The 22,540-nt window shown below is 38.5% G+C and overlaps 2 protein-coding genes across 2 annotated transcripts; one reads left to right on the forward strand and one right to left on the reverse strand.

Annotated features, from left to right (window-relative positions):
• The first annotated feature begins 3,751 nt into the window (after nt 1-3,751).
• On the forward strand, nt 3,752-10,395 carry LOC103702631 (UDP-galactose transporter 1). Its single transcript, XM_039133365.1, has 5 exons — nt 3,752-4,324; nt 4,714-4,963; nt 5,093-5,300; nt 9,533-9,764; nt 9,854-10,395. Exons 1-5 carry the CDS (start codon nt 4,214-4,216, stop codon nt 10,076-10,078), a joined length of 1,026 nt encoding a protein of 341 aa, XP_038989293.1. The 5' UTR covers nt 3,752-4,213; the 3' UTR covers nt 10,079-10,395.
• Nucleotides 10,396-10,422: 27 nt separating this feature from the next.
• Nucleotides 10,423-12,611, reverse strand: LOC103702630. The gene is made up of 3 exons (XM_008785135.4): nt 12,007-12,611; nt 10,980-11,098; nt 10,423-10,778 (listed from the first exon to the last, which is right to left on the reverse strand). Exons 1-3 carry the CDS (start codon nt 12,409-12,411, stop codon nt 10,631-10,633), a joined length of 672 nt encoding a protein of 223 aa, XP_008783357.2. The 5' UTR covers nt 12,412-12,611; the 3' UTR covers nt 10,423-10,630.
• Between the last annotated feature and the right edge of the window lie 9,929 nt (nt 12,612-22,540).

Raw genomic sequence — 22,540 nt, forward strand, 5'->3', positions numbered from 1 at the left:
TGGGCCTCCGCCCCGCCAGAAGAATGTTCGATGCGGGAAGACAAGTTTTACTCATACCCTCCCCACCCAAGGGTGAGTACGTCACATCTGGCACCACCAAAGCTACCAGTGGACCAATAAGCGCTCCTAAACCCCATGTCCAAGCAGTGTCACCACATTTTAATCGACGCGCAGGGCGATTCGAACTTGGAACCATGCGGTTAAAAGACAACGCCCAGTTTCATTGAGCTACCACCTTGGTGGCGTCGGTATCTAACTTTAATAGTCTATAAACTATTGTGCAATGTTTGTCAGATTCAAATATTTTGGTTGAGTCAAATACTGCTTGATCCAATTGTCCGGTGTTGACTCCAATTTAGATGAGAGTTTGATTTGGAATTCCGTCCGGTCTCCTACGGGACCCACGGAACCGAGTTTCCTCAACAGTTATATTATAGGATAATGGTGTGTGCGTTGCTTTATTGACTTCATATTACCAGAGTTGTGACTTGGTCAACTTGGTATTTAGTTGGGCAAGGTCGGATTTATTGAACGTGAGCCCACAAATATCAATTCAACTCAAAAATCAACGTATTAAATGTTGGTTTTTAGGCAGATATTGGATTAGTTTTGGAGGCACTTCTGATGCCTGGATAATATATTCTTGAAATTATTAATTTATTATTTATTTATGGTGGATTTTAAGTATGAGTTTTCGGTGAGAGTGAGATTTTTTCTTCATACTTACAATGCATACAAACACATCGCAAATGTCTAATATGGCTCATAGTTTAGTGGGAGAAAAATTTTACCAAAAATTTTGCAGAAATTATCCGGAAACAATTTTAACTAAGAAAGCCGGAAGAGTTTAGATGCAGAAGAGAGCAATGCATGCCATCTACAAAATTTTTCAGTGCAACAGGTTGATAATTTTTTGCATACCATGATACAATAAGTTCAGTTATCATACCTTGCAAGTTTCCACCACTTGTAAGATGAGAAGTTCTTCAAATAGTATTTTCTTTATCTAAAAAATATATTATACTTCATTATCAATAAAAAATATTGTGAAAGTTATAAATAATATGTGGAAAAATAGTAAGCAAGAAGAACTAAAGTTGAAATTTTTCTAATGCCCTTATTGATTCAACCTTGCTTTATTTACAGGCTGGTGGGAGCATCCCAATCAAACAAGTTGTAATGTATAAATATTTTTTGTAAATTTATAATCGGCTAATAAATGAGATTTTAAAAATATAAAATTGAAATCATTCTACTTTAATATTTGAAATTTTATAATAAAATTTATGACCAATTAATGAATGAAATATAAAACTAAAATTATTTTACTTTTTGCTGAAATTTTAAAATTAAATTTGTAACTGATCACGAGATATAAATTGGAATTATTCCATTTTAATGGTTGAAGTTTTAAAATTAAATTTTTAACCCACCAATAAATAAAATATAAAATTAAAATTATTCTACTTTAATATAATAGTTGATACTACATAGCTTTGACAAAAATCATTAATTATTCTACATAGCTTTAATTATTCTACCTACTTTTATAGCTGTACGTAGCAAATTACCACTGAGATGCAGTGACTTATACGATTTTGAGAGCTTAATTAGTACTTCATCTTTATCGTAGACCTGTAATTTCCAGGCTTCCAGCACAAAACTCCCTCAGAGCTTGCAAATAAAAAAGTCTCATTATTAAAAAAATTATATACATAACCTGTTTTTCACTCTCCCAGAATAAGAAAAAGATTGCCAATCCCTGATGACGTACGGGTACGATTCAAACTCAATTCATCTACATAATTTAAAGCCATTTTATCAACTGAGCCGGTTGGTAACCATGCACATTATACCTACCCATGCATGCTCATAAATCATAATCTCCAAATTAACCTTTCTTTAGTGCGCCATGGCAAGTAAATAAGAAAATTTTCAAGCAACGCAACCCTACCACCTTTTAAGATAACGGTTGCTGCTCAAAATCTGATCTGATGGATGGACGGGCTGATGGACAAGCTGCTCTGCCTGGTTAAACCGGAGAAGCATCATACGGCGCCGAAGTTGATCTACAACTATAAAAAATAATTAGGATGTCATTGGAACATATTCGGTTATGAACCTTTTGATGCTTAAATCAGAGAGTGTTTCGAGAGAAAATAGGAAAGATAAAAGAGTGATAGAAGCATGAGAGTATGGAATTATAAGTTCTCTTCATACTTGGGAGATCCTCTTGTCTAGTATTTAGAAAAGCGAGAATGCGAATATATACGTTTAGGATCGCACGATTCACGGACGAGCTGTTGAGCTCTTTTCATATCCATCGATCGGGATGGTTAGAATATTCCTTTTTCAGGTGCGTTGTGAATTGTGATCCGATGCTTTTCTTATATGCGGATCTTGTCGGTTATGATACTTTTTTAGGCACGTCGAGATCGCATCGAGCTATAATTGATCAAATTTGAACCATATCACCGGCCCCCTACTTCCGAGCTCGAGTTAGGCTTACTCGAAGTAGTCAAATCATTCATTAGGAGAGCTAGTCGAGCTGAATTCGTGCTATCAAATCAGCCTTGGGTGCATCTGAAAACTGCATTTAACAATTGGCACGATTTCTATTGAGTCAGTTCCATTTTTGAAGCATCTTATGTACGTGCAGAATTTTCACCGTTGCGATCATTCCTTCTTGCAGTTCTAAAGAGGATCAATCCATGGAAGTACACAACCCTGAATGCCAAGCTTGCACATGGCGACCGATAGATGGATGATTGGACGCTTCATAGCTCATTTTTTGTGCGCCTAAGCTAGCCGATCTTTAGCAAAATGAGCTATATCAGCTAGATTTTGAAGATTTCTTGGTCGGCGATTGACGTTTTCGACTTGTAGTGCTCAGCTATTTTGGATAACAAAGGCAAACTTCATTTATTATTAGAAATAAAGGAGTATAGAGTTCAAAATTACAACTCTTGCAGGTGGTACACTTGGAGGTTATCAGAATGTCATGCCCGAGATACTATAATTCTAACAAGTTGCTTGAGTCTATATGTGCCAAGTCAGAGACCATTGAGGGCTAGGTCGGGAGTCATTAGACTCCTAGAATTATATGGCGGAATGGTGTGATTATTTCGTCTGGACTTCATCTCTCTTGGATCTCTAAGAAATCTCAAAAGAAGAGGGTGCTTCCTAGCCCTTCCTCTAGCACCAATCTATTGCCACTAAAAATTCGATTCAATAGATGGACGAGGAGCATCATACGACACTTGGATCTAATTTGCAACTACAGAAAACAATCAGAAGGTCACTGAAACACATTCGACTAGGACCTTCTAATGCTTAAGTCGGGCAAAGTTTCAAGAGAAAACCGAAGAGATAAAGGAGCGATAGATAGAAGTATAAGAGTATGATATTCAAATTTACTTCACATCTAAGAGGTCTTCTTGCCTAGTATTTATAGAGAATATGGTGCAAATTTGATCTCACAATATTCCCTAATCAGGCAATTAGAGAGGCATTTATTAGATGATACTCTTTTGAAGACACTTTGCTCTTTTTATCTTTAATTTGGCCATCATCCAACAGTCCATCATCCTCACGTGGGCCACATGCAAAGACAAAGAAAGTGGCCCGGCCGTGTTCCTCACGCACTTCCCCCGGGCAAAGAACATGTCCATATATAACCCAAATCCCACGTGTAATCCTTACAATCATCTAATAAACGTAAATATATATACATAAATCTCCTGCCGATTCCCCAAAGGCCAAAGCCTCTCTTGTTTGGAAATGGAGGGGGTTCGGCTCCCCATTTACGAGTCCTAATAGTTCTTGTTGCTTTCTTTTATTTATATAAAAGAAGGCAGAAAGAAGGAAGGAAGGAAAGAAAAAGAGTGGAGAGAGAGAGAGAGAGAGATCGGCATCGTCATCATCATCACGCCTCTCCGGTGGTCGCATGGAAAGCGCAGCCCCGCTTCGGCTGATGCTCCTGCTGCGTACTTCGCCGCTTCCACCTCCTCCCCCAGCTTCCTCACACGCCTTCTCCTCCTCGGCTTTCTTCAAATAGGCTTCTTGGAGGGCGGTTTTAGCTGGGATTTAATTCGACCAGATCTGGGGGGAGGGGGCTTTAAATCTCTGGATCGGCCGTTTCGACTGGCGAATTGGAGAGAGATAGAGAGAGAGAGAGAGAGAGGGAGAGATCGGATCGAAGCGGGGAGAGGAGATGGAGGAGAGCCGGCTGTTGCATTGGGGGATGTTCCGGGCGGTGCTGGCCATCCTCCAGTGGTGGGGTTTCAACGTCACCGTCATTATCATGAACAAGTGGATCTTCCAGGTTTCCTCCTCTCCTTTTCTTTCCTTTCTTATGAAATTAAATCGCTATATGGGATGGATTCGGGTCATCATTTTGGTGCCCTAGATCAGATTATACTTGAATTCTGATAATTTTTTTTATTGCTTGGTCGACTCCTGGAATTATTGAATTATATTTGATCATCAGGATGCGGTGTGGACTCGAAATCATAATATGTTCCGATCCAATTTCTGTAGCATAGATTTTTTTTTTTTTTTTAGTTTAACATTAGCTGTTCATTTCATCATCATCACAAACGTATGGTCAAAAAAAAAAAAAAACAAAACTTTTTTGATTTGCCCTTTCTATGTAATGACGTGACTTAGTTTTGGATGATCTGAATACAATTTTTTTTTTTTTTTTTGATACAGAAACTGGATTTCAAGTTCCCTCTTACAGTCTCATGCATCCACTTTATATGCTCTTCTATTGGAGCATATATTGCCATCAAATTGCTTAAAATTAAGCCGCTGATTGAGGTTGATACTGAAGACCGTTGGAGAAGGATATTTCCTATGTCATTTGTGTTCTGCATCAACATTGTTCTGGGGAACGTGAGCTTGCGGTACATTCCGGTTTCGTTCATGCAGACAATAAAATCATTTACTCCTGCAACAACTGGTTCGCTCATGACTTGCTCTGCATGTCTTTTTTTTTGTTCTTGATTTTTTGTCCATGACCTATACTGCTGTTTGCATGCCTTTTCATCTTCATCTGTAGCCTGTTCTGATATTTGTGTATCCGAAATAGTCATTCTGCAGTGGTTAGTGTGGAGAAAATATTTTGAGTGGCGCATATGGGCTTCTCTGGTACCCATTGTTGGGGGGATTCTTTTAACCTCCATAACAGAGCTTAGTTTCAACATATTTGGATTTTGTGCTGCTTTGTTTGGTTGTCTGGCTACATCTACAAAGACTATTCTAGCAGAGTCGCTACTTCATGGATACAAATTTGACAGGTAGCTGATTGATTTATGTTATGATGTCTGATATTTGCACTTTAGAATTTTAAGAACTGAAAATTATGCTGATAGCTACTTGCCTGAATCTTTTAGTGTTATATTGTCAATCAATATCATTACAACGTTGGACATTTTACGTGGATTTCCTATTCCAAAGCTACTAATCCAGAAAAGATTGCCATAACTGGAAGTTTATAATATGGAAAATTTCATGTTTGCTTGTTGAATCTTTCATTTACTTATTGCTAGGACACACTTAAGCATCTTTTGTTGTTAGCTGTCAGTTTTTTTTTCCTGTCATTTCTCGGCACTTGATTAGATTTCCTGTGCCTTCAAATGTATATGTTTCTTGTTGATTAGTTGTATTTTTCACTTCTTTTCTTTAATACCTCTTTTCCTTTGCCAAATAATCTTACCCTTTGGCTAACATATATGGTGAAAAGATTGATCTGCTGGCATGTGATCTTAGTTTGGTCCAAACATCCTGGCATGATTGTAAGTTGTATTGCTTGGACTGTGCTGTGGCTGTTGTGTTGGGCACTAGCAGGGCCATCAAGTTCCTCTTCTCCAAATTTATAGATCAGGATTTTGCAATCATGCTATATTTTTATGTATTTTATTTGATCACTATCAATAATTGAGGAAATTTTGATATTAGTAGAATTCTGTTTTTATATATAAAAAAATAATGGCAAAGGCCCAGAGACATGTAACATGTTCCATGTTACATAAAGTAAGCCGCTACATAACATTTATTCCACAAAAAAGAGTCTTACGTAGACTTCTTTGTGATGAAAGTCCAGTCAAATCATCAAATTGGGTTCTTTTTCAAACACTAGAACATGGTATATAATGATGAATTGGAAAAGTGTTTCCTGAGAATTTGGTGGAGAGACAAAGTTGACCCTTGTATGGTGGTCATCATCCAAGCAATTCCTCTGAAGGTTTTGGATAAAAACAATAAGATGATGTTGTGATATATTTAATTTTTATGTCATAAAAAAATCATGTGGGTTTCGTTAGTATTTTTCTTGCAAGAATACTGATACCTACATACTTAGTATTTTAGAACTTATTCTATCATCATTCCTTGTTACCTATATCCAGTTCATGGAATTGTTTATTGAGTTCTTCATGCAGACTTGTTTACCTAATATTTTTAGTGCCTGCTATTGAACTCCTGCAACATTATTTATTGTAAGTTTGATACAAGGTATTTAAAGTCAGGTGTATATTGGCTGAATTATTATGTTTTTCCATATGTTTGCAGCTGCCCACAAACTGAAAACGATGGAACCTCAAAAGCAGAAATTTTAAGTTAAGGAACATTTTAAAAAATCTGTAGAAACATTTTTTGAAAACATGGAATAAATGGAAGGTGCCCTAATACACGAGGCTTCCGCCATTGCAGGGCCTTTGGAGGGTCATATGTACGCAGCCTTACTTCTGTGTGCGGAGAGGCTATTTTTGTGTTCCGAATCCGTGACACCTAAGTAATAATAGAGCGACCTTACTATTGCACCAAGGCCCGTCCTTATTTTCTGAATGTGAAATACTTCACAAAATTATGTTAGACATTTGAGGCTTTTTAAGTATAATTTGTACTAGTTGTCTATGTTACTAGATCTACTTTTAGTTGGTAATCAGTGTTTCCATTAAGTAAAAATGATATAAGATAGATACAAACAAATACATACTCAACCTTGAGGTTGGATGCCTTAGTTGCTGAAGGTGAGAAACCTAGAATTATGAGTAGTAAGTGGGAGTATCTTTCTGGTCATTATTTTTTACAGCTTTGGTCCTGTCTGATATGTAAAGATTCAATTCAAGCTGAAATAGGATGATACAGAACTATATAAGTAGATTAGATGTAAGACATCTCATTTTGATGTATCTTAAACTGTGATATGAATGTGTTTCAGGTTGGAGTTAGACAAATTTTCATTCTACGACACTCACTCTCTAAATTACATGCTTCATCGTTGCATGTATGATAACTGAAAGATACTTGTGAGTGCTGTGTCCTGTTGCAAGTGTATATATTGGTCTGTGGGCCTGCCACAAAATAGCTATCAGTTGCATCTTCCATCACTTGATCCTAAGTTGCATTTGATATTTGCTGTTTAAACCAATGAGATATTATGAGCAGAAGTATATGCAAAATTATATGTGTAGAAGCATATTCTTTATTCTTTAGCTAACTCTTGATGACTCTTATTTAAACAACTATTATGGTTGTCTTCTTTGTCATTGTGACAATCAAATAAGAAGTTGTTTCCAAACATATCAGCAGCTTCTTTCGATGATGACCCTGTAGCGGAATCCATATAAAATGTAGCTTGGTTTGGTTATACCACAAGGCATTATATATTCTCAGATTTTAGGCTAACAAAATGTTTTCTGTAATTAGACGTGCGGTTTTGCCTATTGCCAATTGCAGTTCCCCAACTAAGCAAATTAATTCGGAAGATACTCCGAAAGTTCAACATAGAATGATTGTAGAAGGTAGAAGGAATTGCTCTTTATATTGAAACAGATAACTGATATTGTCATAATTTTATTGTGTTAGGTGTAGTGGTTAATTATAAAGAATTTATGTGCATGATTAGAAACTCTTGGAAGGCTAAATCACATTGATTTTGTGGGTTGCATCTTGAATATTACCAAGATACTTCAATCTTAGGCTTCTCGGTCGAATCGTAGAATTTGCCAAGTCAATGCTTGGCACTTCTATCACACGAGATGCCATGTCTGACATGACCTTGATCAGGGGCCTTTTCACTTATACCAAGTCGTGAGTCAACTCAAAGTTTCAGTTCTACGAAAATATACTGACATCATGATACAAATCAGAGGACACCTTTTCTTATCGTATTTGTTAGATGGTTCAGGACACCATTTCCCTTGTTTCCACGTCAATGTAACATTATGCATTACATAATTATTAACCACTAGAGATTACACTGATGTTTTGTATGTACGCACATGTATTTGTGCATGCATGCTTGCATGGTGAGTGCATCGATGTGCTTGTGCACATGCACATGGATGCTTGTATGTTGTTTGATTTTCTGTCATTAAAACTTTTACCTGAAAAAATTACCCCCCCCCCCCCCCCCCCAACCACCACATAAAAAAAAAAAAGAAGAAAAAGACTTCATGATGGTGGGCATGTGTGTTCATGCTGTAGTGTTTGACATGTGTTAATGCGTGAACATGTTTTTGGATACCACATTAAGCATGCAAAAATGTCTGGAATCGCCCAGAATATTTATGTACTCACTCCAGGATAAGTAACCAGGGTTAAGTGCAGATCTACTTCTATAGTAAATGAGTACGTTGAGAGCATTATAGGTCTGTAGCATTGAAGTATGTCTGCAGTAGATTTAGACCTCTCTAGAACTGTTTAATTCTCATTTTTATTCCTGCAAACCAGGTCTGGGCTTGCATTATCAGTGCTTAGAATGAATTCGAGCTAGGCTGAAGCCTGGGTTTTGAAGAAGAGTCAAGACACATCGTAATCTCATGACAGCTTGATGAACCTTTATTTGTTAGTGCTGTTCAGGGCTATTCTGTGCTCAGGCCAGGCCAGACTTGCGCAGGCCTGATTCTGAGCCCATCGTGCCTTTACACTGCTGACACTATATATCTGACAGCTACAACATATAGGATGCAAGTATTTAGATGTAGTTGTCATTGTTCAATTTCTCATGGAATTTAAAATTTATCTTCCATGAGCCTCATGATGATTCTAATTTTGGCGCGATGTGCTTCTTGTTGGGATATTTATCACATTGAACAATACCAAAACTCCCCTGACAGAGGAAAAAAGAAAATAAGTGAAAAATAGTTGAATCACCAATTGACATTTCTTCTGCTACTTGTTTGTTTCCAGTATGCTACAAAGATTTAGTTTAAATTGCAAAAGAATTCAATGATGGATAGTGCCTCCAAAGTCTTGGAAATTAATTGGCATGTGCATAAGTGTCCTATTTCAGCTTGCTTCCTATTTTCTTTTAATGTCAGTACCCGGATGTGGTTAGTAAGTTTTGAAAAATGTGCTTTTCAAGGCTAACAACTAAACTGCTAAATGGACTATATCATCACGTATAACTTGAACTATACATATTGAACAAACAAATATAGTTTGGTTGAAGGTTCAGGTTAACCTCTGGCTTCTTTTTTTTTTTTTTACCTCTTACATATCAGTTAATATTTTTGTCTTTCAGCATAAACACGGTATATTACATGGCGCCATTTGCAACCATGATACTGGCTGTTCCAGCGACATTACTCGAAGGGGGTGGAGTTATCAACTGGTTCTACACACACCAATCAATTTGTTCATCGCTGATCATAATTTTCAGCTCAGGAGTTCTGGCCTTTTGCCTCAATTTCTCTATATTCTACGTCATCCATTCGACGACTGCCGTCACTTTCAACGTTGCAGGCAATCTCAAAGTTGGTTTCAGTTCATTACATCTTCTATCAACCTTTCACAACATTATGCTGCATCTGTAGTATTTATGTATGAACCTTTTGTTTTGCAGGTTGCGGTTGCTGTCATGGTCTCATGGTTTATCTTCCGGAACCCAATCCCTGCTCTTAATGCCATCGGATGTGCAATTACACTGTCAGGCTGCACTTTCTATGGGTATGTTAGGCACAAGCTATCCCAGCAACCTGCTGTTCCTGGAACTCCGCGAACTCCCCGCACTCCCAGGAGTCGAATGGAGATGCTTCCACTTGTAAACGATAAACAAGATAAAGTTTAGCATCACACCCATACGCACGTCGAAGGAACCTCTTCTAACTATTTATCAGCATTCATGATAGATTTAGCGTAGAGAAGAGCAATGTACAAGCTGTGTGGTCACCTTTATATCTCCAGGAAGCCGATGACCCAGTTTTCAGTCAGTTACAGGCACCATATTAAATGCAAAAGTTTCAGCAGCCGTGAGGGCTCTGGTTTTTCATTTGCCATGTAATTGTTACGGTTGTTTAAAATTATACTCGAGAAAGAGTCTTTTCTCATTTTTTTCCTTTGAACCTTATCCTACTTAGTACAGAGTTACTCTAATATTAGATGTTATGGGCTGTATCTCGGACGGCTCCTAACTGAAAGGAAACAACATATCCACCGGACTTGAACATGCCATGTAACAATGGAAAACAATGAGTCAAACATAGGCTACAGCGAATGATAAATGTCAACAGTGGCATATGGGGATGCGATCAGGTCAGGGCTTGCTTTACAAGAGATGAGCACAATGCAGCAGAGCTTATTTTTGTTAGAGAACTGAGATTTATCACGAAGCCAGGGTCATTTAAGCCAGGAGCCAGAAGTTCTTCTGCCATCGAGTGCTGACGAGATAACCTCCCATTCCCTTGCTCTGTTTCCTCACAGCCAGCGTCAGACAGTCCGCCTTGTTGATACACTGCTCCACGAAATCCTCACTGCTGCTTCTACGCATGCTACAATCACCAGCAAAAGAGATCAAGATGAAAAGAGTTGAACTGGCGATGGATTCTTCAATTTAGTGATAAGCAACAGTTCCTCCGACAAGTGTCCATCTCAAGTTATTAGAGTTCATTTAGGGCTACTTTAACTTTATGCAGCTCCCTCTGTGTGTGTGTGTGTGTGTGGATTTAGTAGGGCAGTCTAATATATCTTACCAACAAAAAGGAGAAGGCTTGCCCTGGCTCAGCACCAAAACAGAAGCCTCCAGCTTCCTGACTTGGCTGAGGACAGTAGCCAGCTTGGGTCCCTGAATCACAAGGGCTTCCACCTCCACCTGAAAATGACAGTTTACAAACAAGGATGAGAAACACACACACATAAATAAATAAATAAATAAAATAAAATAAAAAAATAATAAAATAAAATAAAATAAAAAATCAGCAAAATCAGAAAAAGTTTGGGCCTGCATTTTTTTCCCCTGTTCTCTCACCCCATTTCAATGGATCATAGCTCAGAAGAAGATTCTGCAGTACGCCTCGGACGTAGAAGTCTAAGAAGGTCAAATCTTACATGGTTTGAATATGAGAAACTCGGACCACTAGGAGAAGCAAAGAAGATGACCAGTCTGTTCGACCAAAATCCCTCAAATATACAGCCTTACTGGATCTTAATTTCTTTGGTTGTGGAGACAGATGAATCTATAAAGGAAGGAAAGTAGATCAAGAGAAAAGGAAGGGAAAAAAAGAACAGACATTCTCTCTTTGGGCCGAACCAAGAAAATTACAAAGAAAGTAGATTAGCATACATTATTATATCTGAGGTTACCTTAATCCACTCTTTCTTTGTGCAATTTTCTCCCAATATCACTGCCTTTTGGAGAATAAATTTGAAAGTGTTCAAGAAAATTTTAGCCTCTCTCTCTCTCTCTCTGTGTGTGTGACACGCACACACAAAAGCCAAGCATGCAGAAACATTCATCCAGAAAAATAGATCGACACTTTAAAACTGATGATTGCAATTCTCTAGTCCCCTGGAGATGCGTGCAGCAAAGAAAATGGACATCTCTAAAGCACTGCAACCGATCCTTGTAAAAGGGATAGCAAGAACCTGTAGTCCCCACAGATCCACATATCTGTGACTACTCCTTTGATCAACAACAACTTTCCTTTCCGAAAAATATAGCTTATAGTCATAATTCACTAAGTTCTATGTAGCCAAGAACTAAAAGGAAGAAAACCTTACCTCGGGCTTGCAGGCCTTGCAGAGGGAGCCGAGGGAGTTGGCGAGGCGGGCAGCCTCCTCACCTGCGCCGCCTCTGGGGTGGTGCTGGTGGTGGTGGTGGTGGTGCTGGGGAGGGACGATGTGGAGGAGGGTGAGGAGGTCGCCTTTGTTGGCAACATGGGTGAGCGCCCACATCATGGCGTGCTTCGCCCGCGCGCTCTCGTCTATCACCACCATCACCCTTTTCTTCGCCACCATCATCTCTCCTCCACCTCCAACTCCCATGGCTCCCATCCCTTGCCTCTCTTTATTCCCCTTCTTCCCCCACCTCTTAGAACCACCCTTGGAATAGTAATAGTCCCAGCCTTCACTCCCACCACCAGAGCTCAGCTGCCTCAGAAATGCACTGCTTCCACTCTCCATCATCACTCCTCTCTTCTCCTTCGTTCCTCTACTCTTACCAGTCTGCACCAGCCTTGAACAAGTGAGGGTGGTGAGGGACTGGTGCCCTTTTATTAGTGTTCTTTATAAATAATAATATAGATACAATGGTGGTGGGAGAAGGGAAGGGGACAAAAGTATTCAGATGGGGGAGAAGACTGGGAAGAGGAGGGGTCACGAGTGGGGATAAGACGCTGAAGACGTCGGTCATCATGTCATGAGCGTGTGTGTGTAGTCCAAAGAACGCTTATTCCTTTCAGCTCAGCGTTCAGTGGGACCAGACAGGGTTGGGAGGGAATCTTTCGATCGTTTATGCAATCAATTGCTTTGGTGTTTTAATTAGTCAATTTGCTCCATAACAAGGTAGGTTCTTTTTGGGTACTTTTTGCATGGCTGAGTGGAAAGGTTTGAAGATTTTGAGTGATGCTTGTGGGGAGAGAGTGCAGGGTCATTTATGCTGTTCGCAGGCCATTCCAAGAGGGTGTAGAAGAAAGCCTACTTTTGGATTTTTTACGTAAATCCATGAAGGGAAGATTGAACCTAGATACGCTTCTTTTAAGTGGATCGCAAGCAAGAAAGAGTGAAAAGAGGATTCTTTTACCGTGCCTTGGTACAAGTCTTCAATGAGTAGTAATTCTATTCATGTCGCCTTGAAGTCGATCCACCGCCCAACATAAAGGTATGCCATCTCATCCCTCAAACTACATTAAGATTTCCAATAGCTTTTAAAGGTTAAATTCTAATTTAAGAGTTAAGACAAGCTAAATGCCTAAATCTAATCACCTTCTGATGGAAGAATAAAGCATCACATCGCTTTCGTATCGGAGCTCAGTTTTCTGCCCATTTCCTCTGTAGAATCCATGAAAGGCTGAATCCTTCCGCCATCAATCATCACATCAAACAAAAGAATCAGATCAGTCGCATTAATAGAACAAAGTGGTAAAGAAAAAAGTTATCGGTTGATGCATTTTTGTAACATTTTAATACTATTAATGATATCAAAGAAATAAATAAATTGGGAGAGAGGAGATTAGATGACGCCAGAAAGCTCGTGAATTGCGAACTCCAGTTCTTAAATGAATCCACCCCCCCGAACCGGGTAATTCGCCGCTGGGATCCGGCCATCACGGGCCCAACTTTTGATCCCACTATTTGCAGCCGTCCGTTGGCTCTGATGAACGGCTATGACAAGGATGATGGGTTTGGCCTGTTGGTGTATCGCACCAATGGCGTCTCTTTGCCACTGTTTTCGGGCTTTTAAATTCCGAACCAACTTTTTATTCTGACACCACCTGGGGAACCGTGGCTTTCACGGAAGGCAGCAGAGAAGAGCCCACGTTCTAAAGAATTGGAGGAGAGCAGGGTGATTCGAGCTGTGATCTCGAGGAATCTCGCATCTAAAAGAGTTTTTTCTCTTCTTTTTTTTTCTGAAATGGGTATCTTGCAAAGCTTGAGCAGCCGCTGGCCAGCGTCTCAGAAATAGAAGGAGCCTGCTATGATAAGGTGCCCTATAGTCGCCACATAGAATACCATCCAATCAGCAGCATAATCGGTGTAGATATATTTGATGACATATAAAGTAATAAGATAATTATTTCAGAATCCTCTTTTAGAATTACATTATGTGCTCGTAATACAAGATTGGTATAAGCCAATCCCTTCGATAGAGCTCTTGATTTAGTCGATGGAACTGTTATATCATACAATATGGATCCACCAAGTAGGGTGTAATAACCCCAAAATTTTTTTTATATAAAAAGAGATAGAATAGTCCTTTAAAATTGATATAAGGGGTAAAATTGGAAGGAATCAAAAAATAATGGCATAGTTGTAGATATGTTGAAGTGGCAAGGGCAAAATGGGAAATTAATAATATTAAAAAAAGGGTGAATAGTGTTTTGATGTGATTTAATTGGAGGGTTTGAGCTGGCTCACGGGAGTGAAACAGAGAGAAGAGGGGAAGGGTTCTCAGACGACACAGAGAGAAAGAAAAAGAGAAGAAGAAGAAGAAAAAAGAAGAAGGAAGAGGGATTCGAGGTGGAAGGGAGTCCCGGTTGCACTTCCAGCTGAAGGAAAAAGTGTAGATCTCCTTCTCCTCTACGCAAGGACCTCGATTTCCAAAAAGAAAAAGGTAAATATCCATCCCTATCTAGTCTTTTGATGACATTAGGCTATACAAAGGGTGGATATAGTCTAGAGGGGTCGGATAAGGGTTGTAGAGGTGGTTAAAAGAGGAAGAATCGGATTTTAACAAATTTTTCCGGCACTACGGAAAAACTGTGTCGAAGTCCCAACTTCGGTGAATTATTTAGGGGGTCAAACGGCCTCCGATGATGATGCATGTTATCTCTTTGGAATCCTCTATGAGTGTAGAATGTTAGGTAAAAATTTCATCAAATTTGGAGTCCTGAAAGTGGATCAAAACCGGGATGAAGTAACCCACTGTCAGTTCAGGTTACTGTTCATCCGGGTGGAAAATAGGGGATTTCATGCTATAATAGGGTATTAAGCCTAGATCAAGCTAAAAGGGACCTTGTACTCATGCAAGGGAGTCCCTAATACATATAAATGGTAAGTTAATTAATTAAAAAGAAAAAGAAGAAAGAAAAGAAAAGATTTAGGGAATGGGGGAGTTGAATCAATTAAAGTTCCCTATATTATAATTGGCACGTAGATTATAGCCCTTGATACAAAACTAAATGTATTGTAAATGCATGTCACAGTTGGGCAAGAAGCTAGGGAACAAGAGGAAGAAGTCCCCTGCTGCCTACTGTAAAATTCTAGAGGCGTATCGAGCCGTGCCGGATTGACAGGTGAGTGGGAGTCATGTACTTTGCACTATGAGCATCCTTAATTCATTTTCATGAATGTCGCCAAGTGTGAATTGATTCCACTTGAGCATATTGATTGATATTGTAGTAGATTCCTCTATAATTTTGATTCTCCATGCTTGATTATTCTGTACATGCATTTGAGGGAACATTGAGAGGAATTACGAGGGGTTGATGAGTAATCAAATTGATTCCGAATTGTGAAATTATTTCTTTTGTAAATTGATTTCATTTCCTCTATTTTAAAGACTTGTGAGTCGTAGCTTGATTATACTCTTTTATGAGTAATTAAATTGGTTCCAAATTGTGAAATAACTTCTTTTGTAAATTGATTTCATTTCTTCCATTTCAAAGACTTGTAGAGCCTTCTTAGTGGTATATTGAGTTGTATTGCACTTCCTTGACCCTCACTCCTAACCCTGATGTTAGTTTATGATTGGGTCATGATCGAGTGAGTGGTAGTCTTGATCATACTCCTTTTTAGTAGAGTATTGGGAGGGTGCATTATGGCATTTATGCATGGTTTGGCAGTATCTGCAGGACACCTATAGTCGATGGGGTTGAACATCGGCCTTTGTGCACATAGTAGCCTTCTGGGTGGGCGGAGCCCAGTCCCTTCCTAGGGGGGGACACGGCCCTAGGCGTAGGATCGGCCGGTCCTACGACTTATATTCTGCTTGCCGCCGGGCATAGTAAGACCCCGCGAGGTGCAGTATGGCTTTCCGCGGATGTAGAATTCCCGCGAGGTGCCGTTTGGTATGTAGATGTGAGATGGATTTCTGTTCTGGATACTGGCCAGCATTTATATGATCAGTGTGGTGTCTTATCCTGCATATGCATGTGACAGTAGGGAGTTGTTGCTGGTTCGCCTGGGGCGTAAAACCCACCTCCCGATAGCTGTCTAGCATTTATGTTATCGGTATGGTGTCTTATCCTGCATATGCATGTGACAGTAGGGAGTTGTTGCTGGTTCGCCTGGGGCGTAAAACCCACCTTCCGACAGCTGTCTAGTGATGATTTACATATTGGTGTGGTGTCATATTCGATGTATGCATATGGCAGTAGGGAGTTGTTGCTGGTTCGCCTGGGGCGTAAAACCCACCTCCCGATAGCTGTCTTGTTGATGATTCAGCCTATTGACACCTGATTTATATGATTCAGTACTATGACCTGTTGAACATATTCATGAGTAGCATATATGTTGACTTGATTATTCCATATATGCTTCAGATGAGTTGATATTGATTGTGGTGATATTGATGATTTACTCCATATTCTTTATGTTGAGTTCATGTTCATCTTGTTATTGATCTTGAGATTTTACCTCGAGCCATGATTATATCTTGTCTCATGTGCATAGTACTCTCTACTCCACTCACTGAGTATTTATATACTCACTCCCCAGTTTGATGTTTTTGATTGCAGGAAAGGTATTGTATAGAGAGGAGCAGGATTAGTGGTTGCCTGCTAGCTGTGCCGCTCCATAGTATAGTATAATATAATGTAGATAGAGGTTTATATCTTTTGGTGTATTATAAACCTTCTATTGTATATAGTGCATAGTTACAGTCATAGATCCTGTTGTGGATATGGGTTTGACCATGGATGAATTGGGAAGCAGGTATATATATATGTGTGTGCAGATCAATTGTGTGCCTGTGATAATGTATTGCTATATATTGTCCAGGTTTATTATGTGACAGATTATGTGATTGCTGCTCTGACAGGTAGTGTGTTGTATGTATTGAGATAATCCTGACAGGTCACTATAGGAAAAGTGATCATTTTGTGCATGTATCATGCCAATTTTTTTCAAGATCTATTGATGATTGATAGGTAGTAGGGTTCTACGCGGTGGCTGGTGGCCTTATGCCTACCCGCACCCTAGGACCGTCGCGGCGGCCCGCCGGGAACGGGGCGGGGGTCGTGACATAGGGATGGCAATCGGGTCGGGTTGAATGCGGATTAAATCAAAAATTTGTCAACTCGTACTCTACTTGTTTAATAGATAGATCAAAAATTCAGATCTTAACCCAATCTATTTATTAACTAGATAGTCCGATTTGACCCACATAATAATTAAACAAATCAAGTCAAGTTAAATAGGTTAAACATGTTAAGTAGATTTTTAACGGGTTAAATGAAATTAAACTGGTTAAACATGTTAAGCGGATAAGGTTAGACAGGAGAAAAATAGGTTAAGTAATTTTAAATTTGTTAATAGGTCTAAAATGGGCTAAATGGATTAAACAAGTTATCTGACCCAATCCAATCCAAAAATTAAACGGATCAGATATCTGAAACCAAAACCCAACCCGAATATTATTTAAGTTAAATGGATTGATTTGTTTACAATTTTGCTTATGGAGATTGAACACTGTCGTAATGATGAGTCAGATCATATTTTGCCAACCCTACGACCACCTGCCATCATGGATGATCTGGAGTTGTGAATGATAAAGCCAGCTCCACAACACTGACTTTAGTTCTCTACATTATTATTGAAGTTGATTTCGAGAAAGCTAGAATGCGGGTGTTTTACTTTCTACGTTTTTTTTTTCTTTTTTTTTTTGTGATACGGTATGGGGATACCCACAAATATACATTCTTACAAATAAAATATCATACATGTCAGCATAAACTAGGAGGTGGACATTTACACATAAGGGAGCAGAAATCTACATTAGATCCCACTCCAGCAAGCCTGTCACTGGCCAATATCATGTTAGGCTTTTAGCTCCCCTGGTGTGTCTATGAATTGAAGTCTGCCATGGCTTCATGGTTGGTGTGTTTGCCTCAGCCCTACTTTCTTATCCGGAACACAACTTTAGACACGATGTATTAGGTGTTAGGTCTCATGGGGCCAAATAGTGGGACAAGGGAGATGTGTTTTTTCTTCTCTCTTCTTGAAATCATGTGAACTGAGTTTCTCTACCTTTTGAGTTGGAAAACCACCTGTCCTTCTTTTTTAATTATAACTTTCTTCCTACCATTCATTGATATTGTCAGGTTTCATTCGGAACCAACAAGCGGAGCTATGCTAAATTACATTAATAACAAATCTCTTTAACTTTACTAATGTAATATAGACTCTATGGATGCTTATTTTTTAAAAAAATATATAAATAAAGGAGCAAGAAATGATATGTACCGAGGGAAAAGAAACAAGAGAGCAACCAAAATGAGAGTATACTTGCCAAGTTTGAAGGGAATGTTAAAATTATCATTTATCTCAAAAGCTTAAGCTGATAGAATAAGCTAAATTTATTTATATATTTTATATATTTTTTCTTAAATGTGGGACGGATTTTTTTTTAATAGGTGAGCTCAGCATGTAAAATTTTTAATAATGAGATTAAAGAGTGTGGAGACAGGTTCGAACTCAGAACCTTTGCTGATACCATGTTAATATCATCATTTGTCCCAAAAAAATTAATTGATATAATGAGGTGGATTTATTCATATAGTTTATATTTTTTTATAGGGAAGAGGAAACTTATCCTGCTTATCAATTAGTCAAGTAGGGGTATAACTACTATGCATTGCTCAGTTTACAATATACTTGTTAAATAAATATATATGGTGGAAATATCTAATGAGATGGAATCATAACCATTAGCTCAAACAATAACTATGCAACCCCTTCTTTATGAAGTATATGACTTTATTGCACTTTCCATTGTTTGATGCAATTTAGTGGGCTCATTCATGAAATTTGTTCTATTTAAGCTGTCTTAAATGGAAAACTTGTCTTGCTATGTGGACATGGAATGACTCATAAATGTAACATGACTCATAAATGTAACATGGCTCGCATGGCTAGCGGCCAACCAGGATCCCGCATTCACTGAAACAAGTGCCTGTGATGAATTAAGACAACAAAAATTTGTCATTATTGAACATTGGCATCTTTTTTTCAAATCTCTCTCTCTCTCTCTCTCTCTCTCTCTCTCTCTCTCTCTCTCTCTCACACACACACACACACACACACACACACAGAGAGAGAGAGATTTCTTTGGTTGATTGGCCATGTAGAGAATGGATCATTCTTAAGCATTTCCCAACACTTATCAATATATCCTTGATTATATATTCTGAATGGATATGAGTCAAATAACTTTAACTATGGAAATTTTTTTTTCCTTTTTACGGGCAAGTAAAATATGTAATTTTGCGTAAGACCAACTTGGTGTTTAAGTTTCAAGAAAAAAATTTGCGTTGGATTACAATCCTGAGCGCCATGAACCGACTATTTCTCCATGCAACCCTAATTTAGTATATTTATGCTTGCGTAGAAGATGTTCTAGCAAATATAAGACCAACAACAGAAAAGCAATTACAAGGTAATTTTAAGATTTTTTTTGATAATTCTCTCTGTAAAGCTGTTGTAGATATTATTTATCTTCTCCTCTATTTTAGTTAGTATTTGACATATGCATTGCACGCTTATGATTTTTTTAACCCAGGTTAAATTCAGAGATTTCGAATCATATTGAGCTAGCAAACTTTGCAACATTATATTATGGTAGAAAAATATGCTTTGAAGCTCTAAAAGGCCAATGTCATATAAAATGTGTACGCCCTGCCCTATCTCCATGCGTTTAGTGTCATGCATAGAAACTTATATGTTTAGTTAGAAAAAAAATAGACTCTAAAATAAAAATAGAAATAAGTGACTACCATTCTTGCTGTTTGGTTGAAGAAAATCTTATTTTCATTCCAATTCTAAGAAAAAAATAAAAATTATCCGAATCTTTAATTCGAACTCTCGTTTAGTATTCAAATTTTATTTTAATTTCAGTCGTGAGCTAGATATATCAAAAAAAATATAATTATTTTTGATTTTGATATAAGATGCAAATGAAACACGTCCTTAGTATTTGGACACGGACATGGCTGTATACAAATGTCGTCGATCTTAGATACGTTTCATGAGGTGGTCCCATGCGGTCATGTTTTCTGACCGTTCTATCGTGGAAAGGAGTTTGGTTCAGATAGGACAACCAGCACCGGCTTGTGACTTCCCTTCAGCCTCGGGGGCTGGGGGGTGGGTAAGAAAGACAAAAGAAAACCAGGTAGGTCAGAGACTGCAACCAAATGGTCCTCTCTTTCCTTTTCCCCTCTCTCTATTCTTTCTTTTTTGCGTGTTTGAGAGAGAAGATCGTACGACATTATCTGCTCTCTTTATTGATCAATGTTTGCTCTTTCTTCTTTCATTTTGGTTGAGGAAAAGCTTAGAGGGAGGACCGACAGGGCAACGTGATAGATGGAGGTGGTCGTACCTTGTGAACTTAAATTTTACGGACTCGATCAATTGCTCGAGGAGAGTGGTTCGCTCGTCTCGCTACTATCAATTGATCCATCAAATTTGGAGGGATGGCATGGAGATTGGTATGGATATATATTTAATTTCATATCGGTTATTCGTTGGATAGATTTCGGATGCTTATATAAAATTAAGAAATCCAAATAATACCTTTTCACTAGCCATTTTTAGGTGACATCCTGAGTTGTTACAGATGGAAGGAAGGAGGAGAGCCTCAATAGCATATAAACGAAGAAAAATGCTTTGAAGTGCCACTTATACAAAAAAAAATGGTTTTAGTTTATATGATGACCCAAAAAATTATCTTTCGGTTCGCCATTTTAGGTGAAGTCCTGAGTCGTGATAATGATATCAGAACAGATCTGACCTATGTCCCATGTGGACTAGGAGATACAATAGTACGGACTTATTGAGACTGACCATGAGCCGATCGTGGTGCTTGTGATTAAATTTGAATGGATTTAAACTCTTAGCCCGACGAAGACGTAATGGCTTAAACTGGTAAAGTATGCAAGGACCTATGCGGGCATGTATTTAGTCCTACATCAGTTATCCGTCAAAAAGATCTTAGGTATTTATACAAGATTAAGAAACCTAATGAAATGCCTTCTAGCTAGCTATTTTGGATGAGGTCCTAAGTTGTGACAGTTTATCTAATGCTAGTATTGCAACTCACAATTCAACAAAGCCCCCTTCGTATTGAAACAATTTTTGAGAGTTACATCAATCCTCAACTCTTCTCATGCCAAGTAGCAGGAGTAATCTTGTTCGATCAAACAAGCACTCCTAACATTACCTATCTTTTTCTTTTCTTTTTCTGATTTAAACATATATTGTAGACAACTCTAATGTAAAGACATCCTATAGAGTCTACAAACAGGATCTCATGGAGCTGAATAGGAATGGATGAGAAAGATTCCTAGACGACACCTCCCAAATGATTAGCAACACAGGGATAGGATGCTACTTAATCTACTGCACTATTTGCCTCTTGATAGATATAGACATCGGCGGCCTCAAAAAAAAGTCTAAAACTATGGTAAACCTCTGGATGTCGGAGGTTGCATCCTCAGTTTGGATACCCAATCGACCATGGCTCTCGAGTCAGCCTCCAGCACAATGCGAGTTTCCTATAGGGTTTGCAGTGGCATAACAATACCTTCCCAGTTGGTCTACGTTGTACACCAAATGGGAGTGACACATCAACCCATATGCTTTACCAAATCTGAGATGGTTCAATTGATTTTTTTTTTTTCAAAATCTTATCTAAAAAGTCTAGCCAAAAAATATTATTAATATTTTTTGATTCTATATAAATATCCAAAATCTGTTCGGTGCAAAACTGATATATAACTAAATATACGTCCGCATGAATCCTCACATTAGTGGTGATAAATAAAATTCCCAATACCAATTTGTGATGACTTTACTACCACTGATGGGCGCTCCATTCATCATCCAACGTGGCAATCGGTGATTGGTGCAGCATACAGGCATATGCGAGTGCCGAGTGCAGGTTGGGCCAACACTGGTATGGTATCATGTCAGACCAGGGAATCGAATGGGGAATAGTGTGGTGCTGAATAGGATTTTTCCTCTAGTAGGAAGGTTCATTCTTCAAGCATTCGAGTATATCATAGTCTTAGTAAATTTGTCATAGCAGAAGTAGAAGCGCAAATTACTTGGCAATACCTCATTGACCTCCTGCAGTTGACATAATTGTTGCATTTTCTGAAATCTCAGTGCTTCAATAGAATAATGCCTTCAGTTTTGGCTTCTCAGATCTTTGATTTCTGTACAGATGAAGAAGTTGGAAAAAAATGTCTGGAAGAGTTCTGGAGGTGAGATGATGCTGTAAAGAATCTTGCAATCGGCTTGGCGCTTTGATTCGAGTGCCTAATGACCCATAAAATTTTTCCTTTTGAGCATTCATGACTGGTTTGGATGTTCCCTGATG

The sequence above is a fragment of the Phoenix dactylifera genome, chromosome 1, assembly GCF_009389715.1.
Source record: "Phoenix dactylifera cultivar Barhee BC4 chromosome 1, palm_55x_up_171113_PBpolish2nd_filt_p, whole genome shotgun sequence".
Lineage (NCBI taxonomy): Eukaryota > Viridiplantae > Streptophyta > Magnoliopsida > Arecales > Arecaceae > Phoenix > Phoenix dactylifera.

What these genes read in the sequence shown, in the direction of transcription:
- LOC103702631 (XM_039133365.1), top strand. Translation starts at nt 4,214, where the DNA reads ATGGAGGAGAGCCGGCTGTTGCATTGGGGGATGTTCCGGGCGGTGCTG. An exon ending in ATTTACTCCTGCAACAACTG is followed by an intron (nt 4,964 to 5,092) that starts GTTCGCTCATGA and finishes TATCCGAAATAG; the next exon opens with TCATTCTGCAGTGGTTAGTG. An exon ending in CATGGATACAAATTTGACAG is followed by an intron (nt 5,301 to 9,532) that starts GTAGCTGATTGA and finishes TTTGTCTTTCAG; the next exon opens with CATAAACACGGTATATTACA.
- LOC103702630 (XM_008785135.4), bottom strand. Translation starts at nt 12,411, where the DNA reads ATGATGGAGAGTGGAAGCAGTGCATTTCTGAGGCAGCTGAGCTCTGGT. An exon ending in GCAAGGCCTGCAAGCCCGAG is followed by an intron (nt 11,099 to 12,006) that starts GTAAGGTTTTCT and finishes TGTCATTTTCAG; the next exon opens with GTGGAGGTGGAAGCCCTTGT. An exon ending in AAGCCTTCTCCTTTTTGTTG is followed by an intron (nt 10,779 to 10,979) that starts GTAAGATATATT and finishes TGGTGATTGTAG; the next exon opens with CATGCGTAGAAGCAGCAGTG.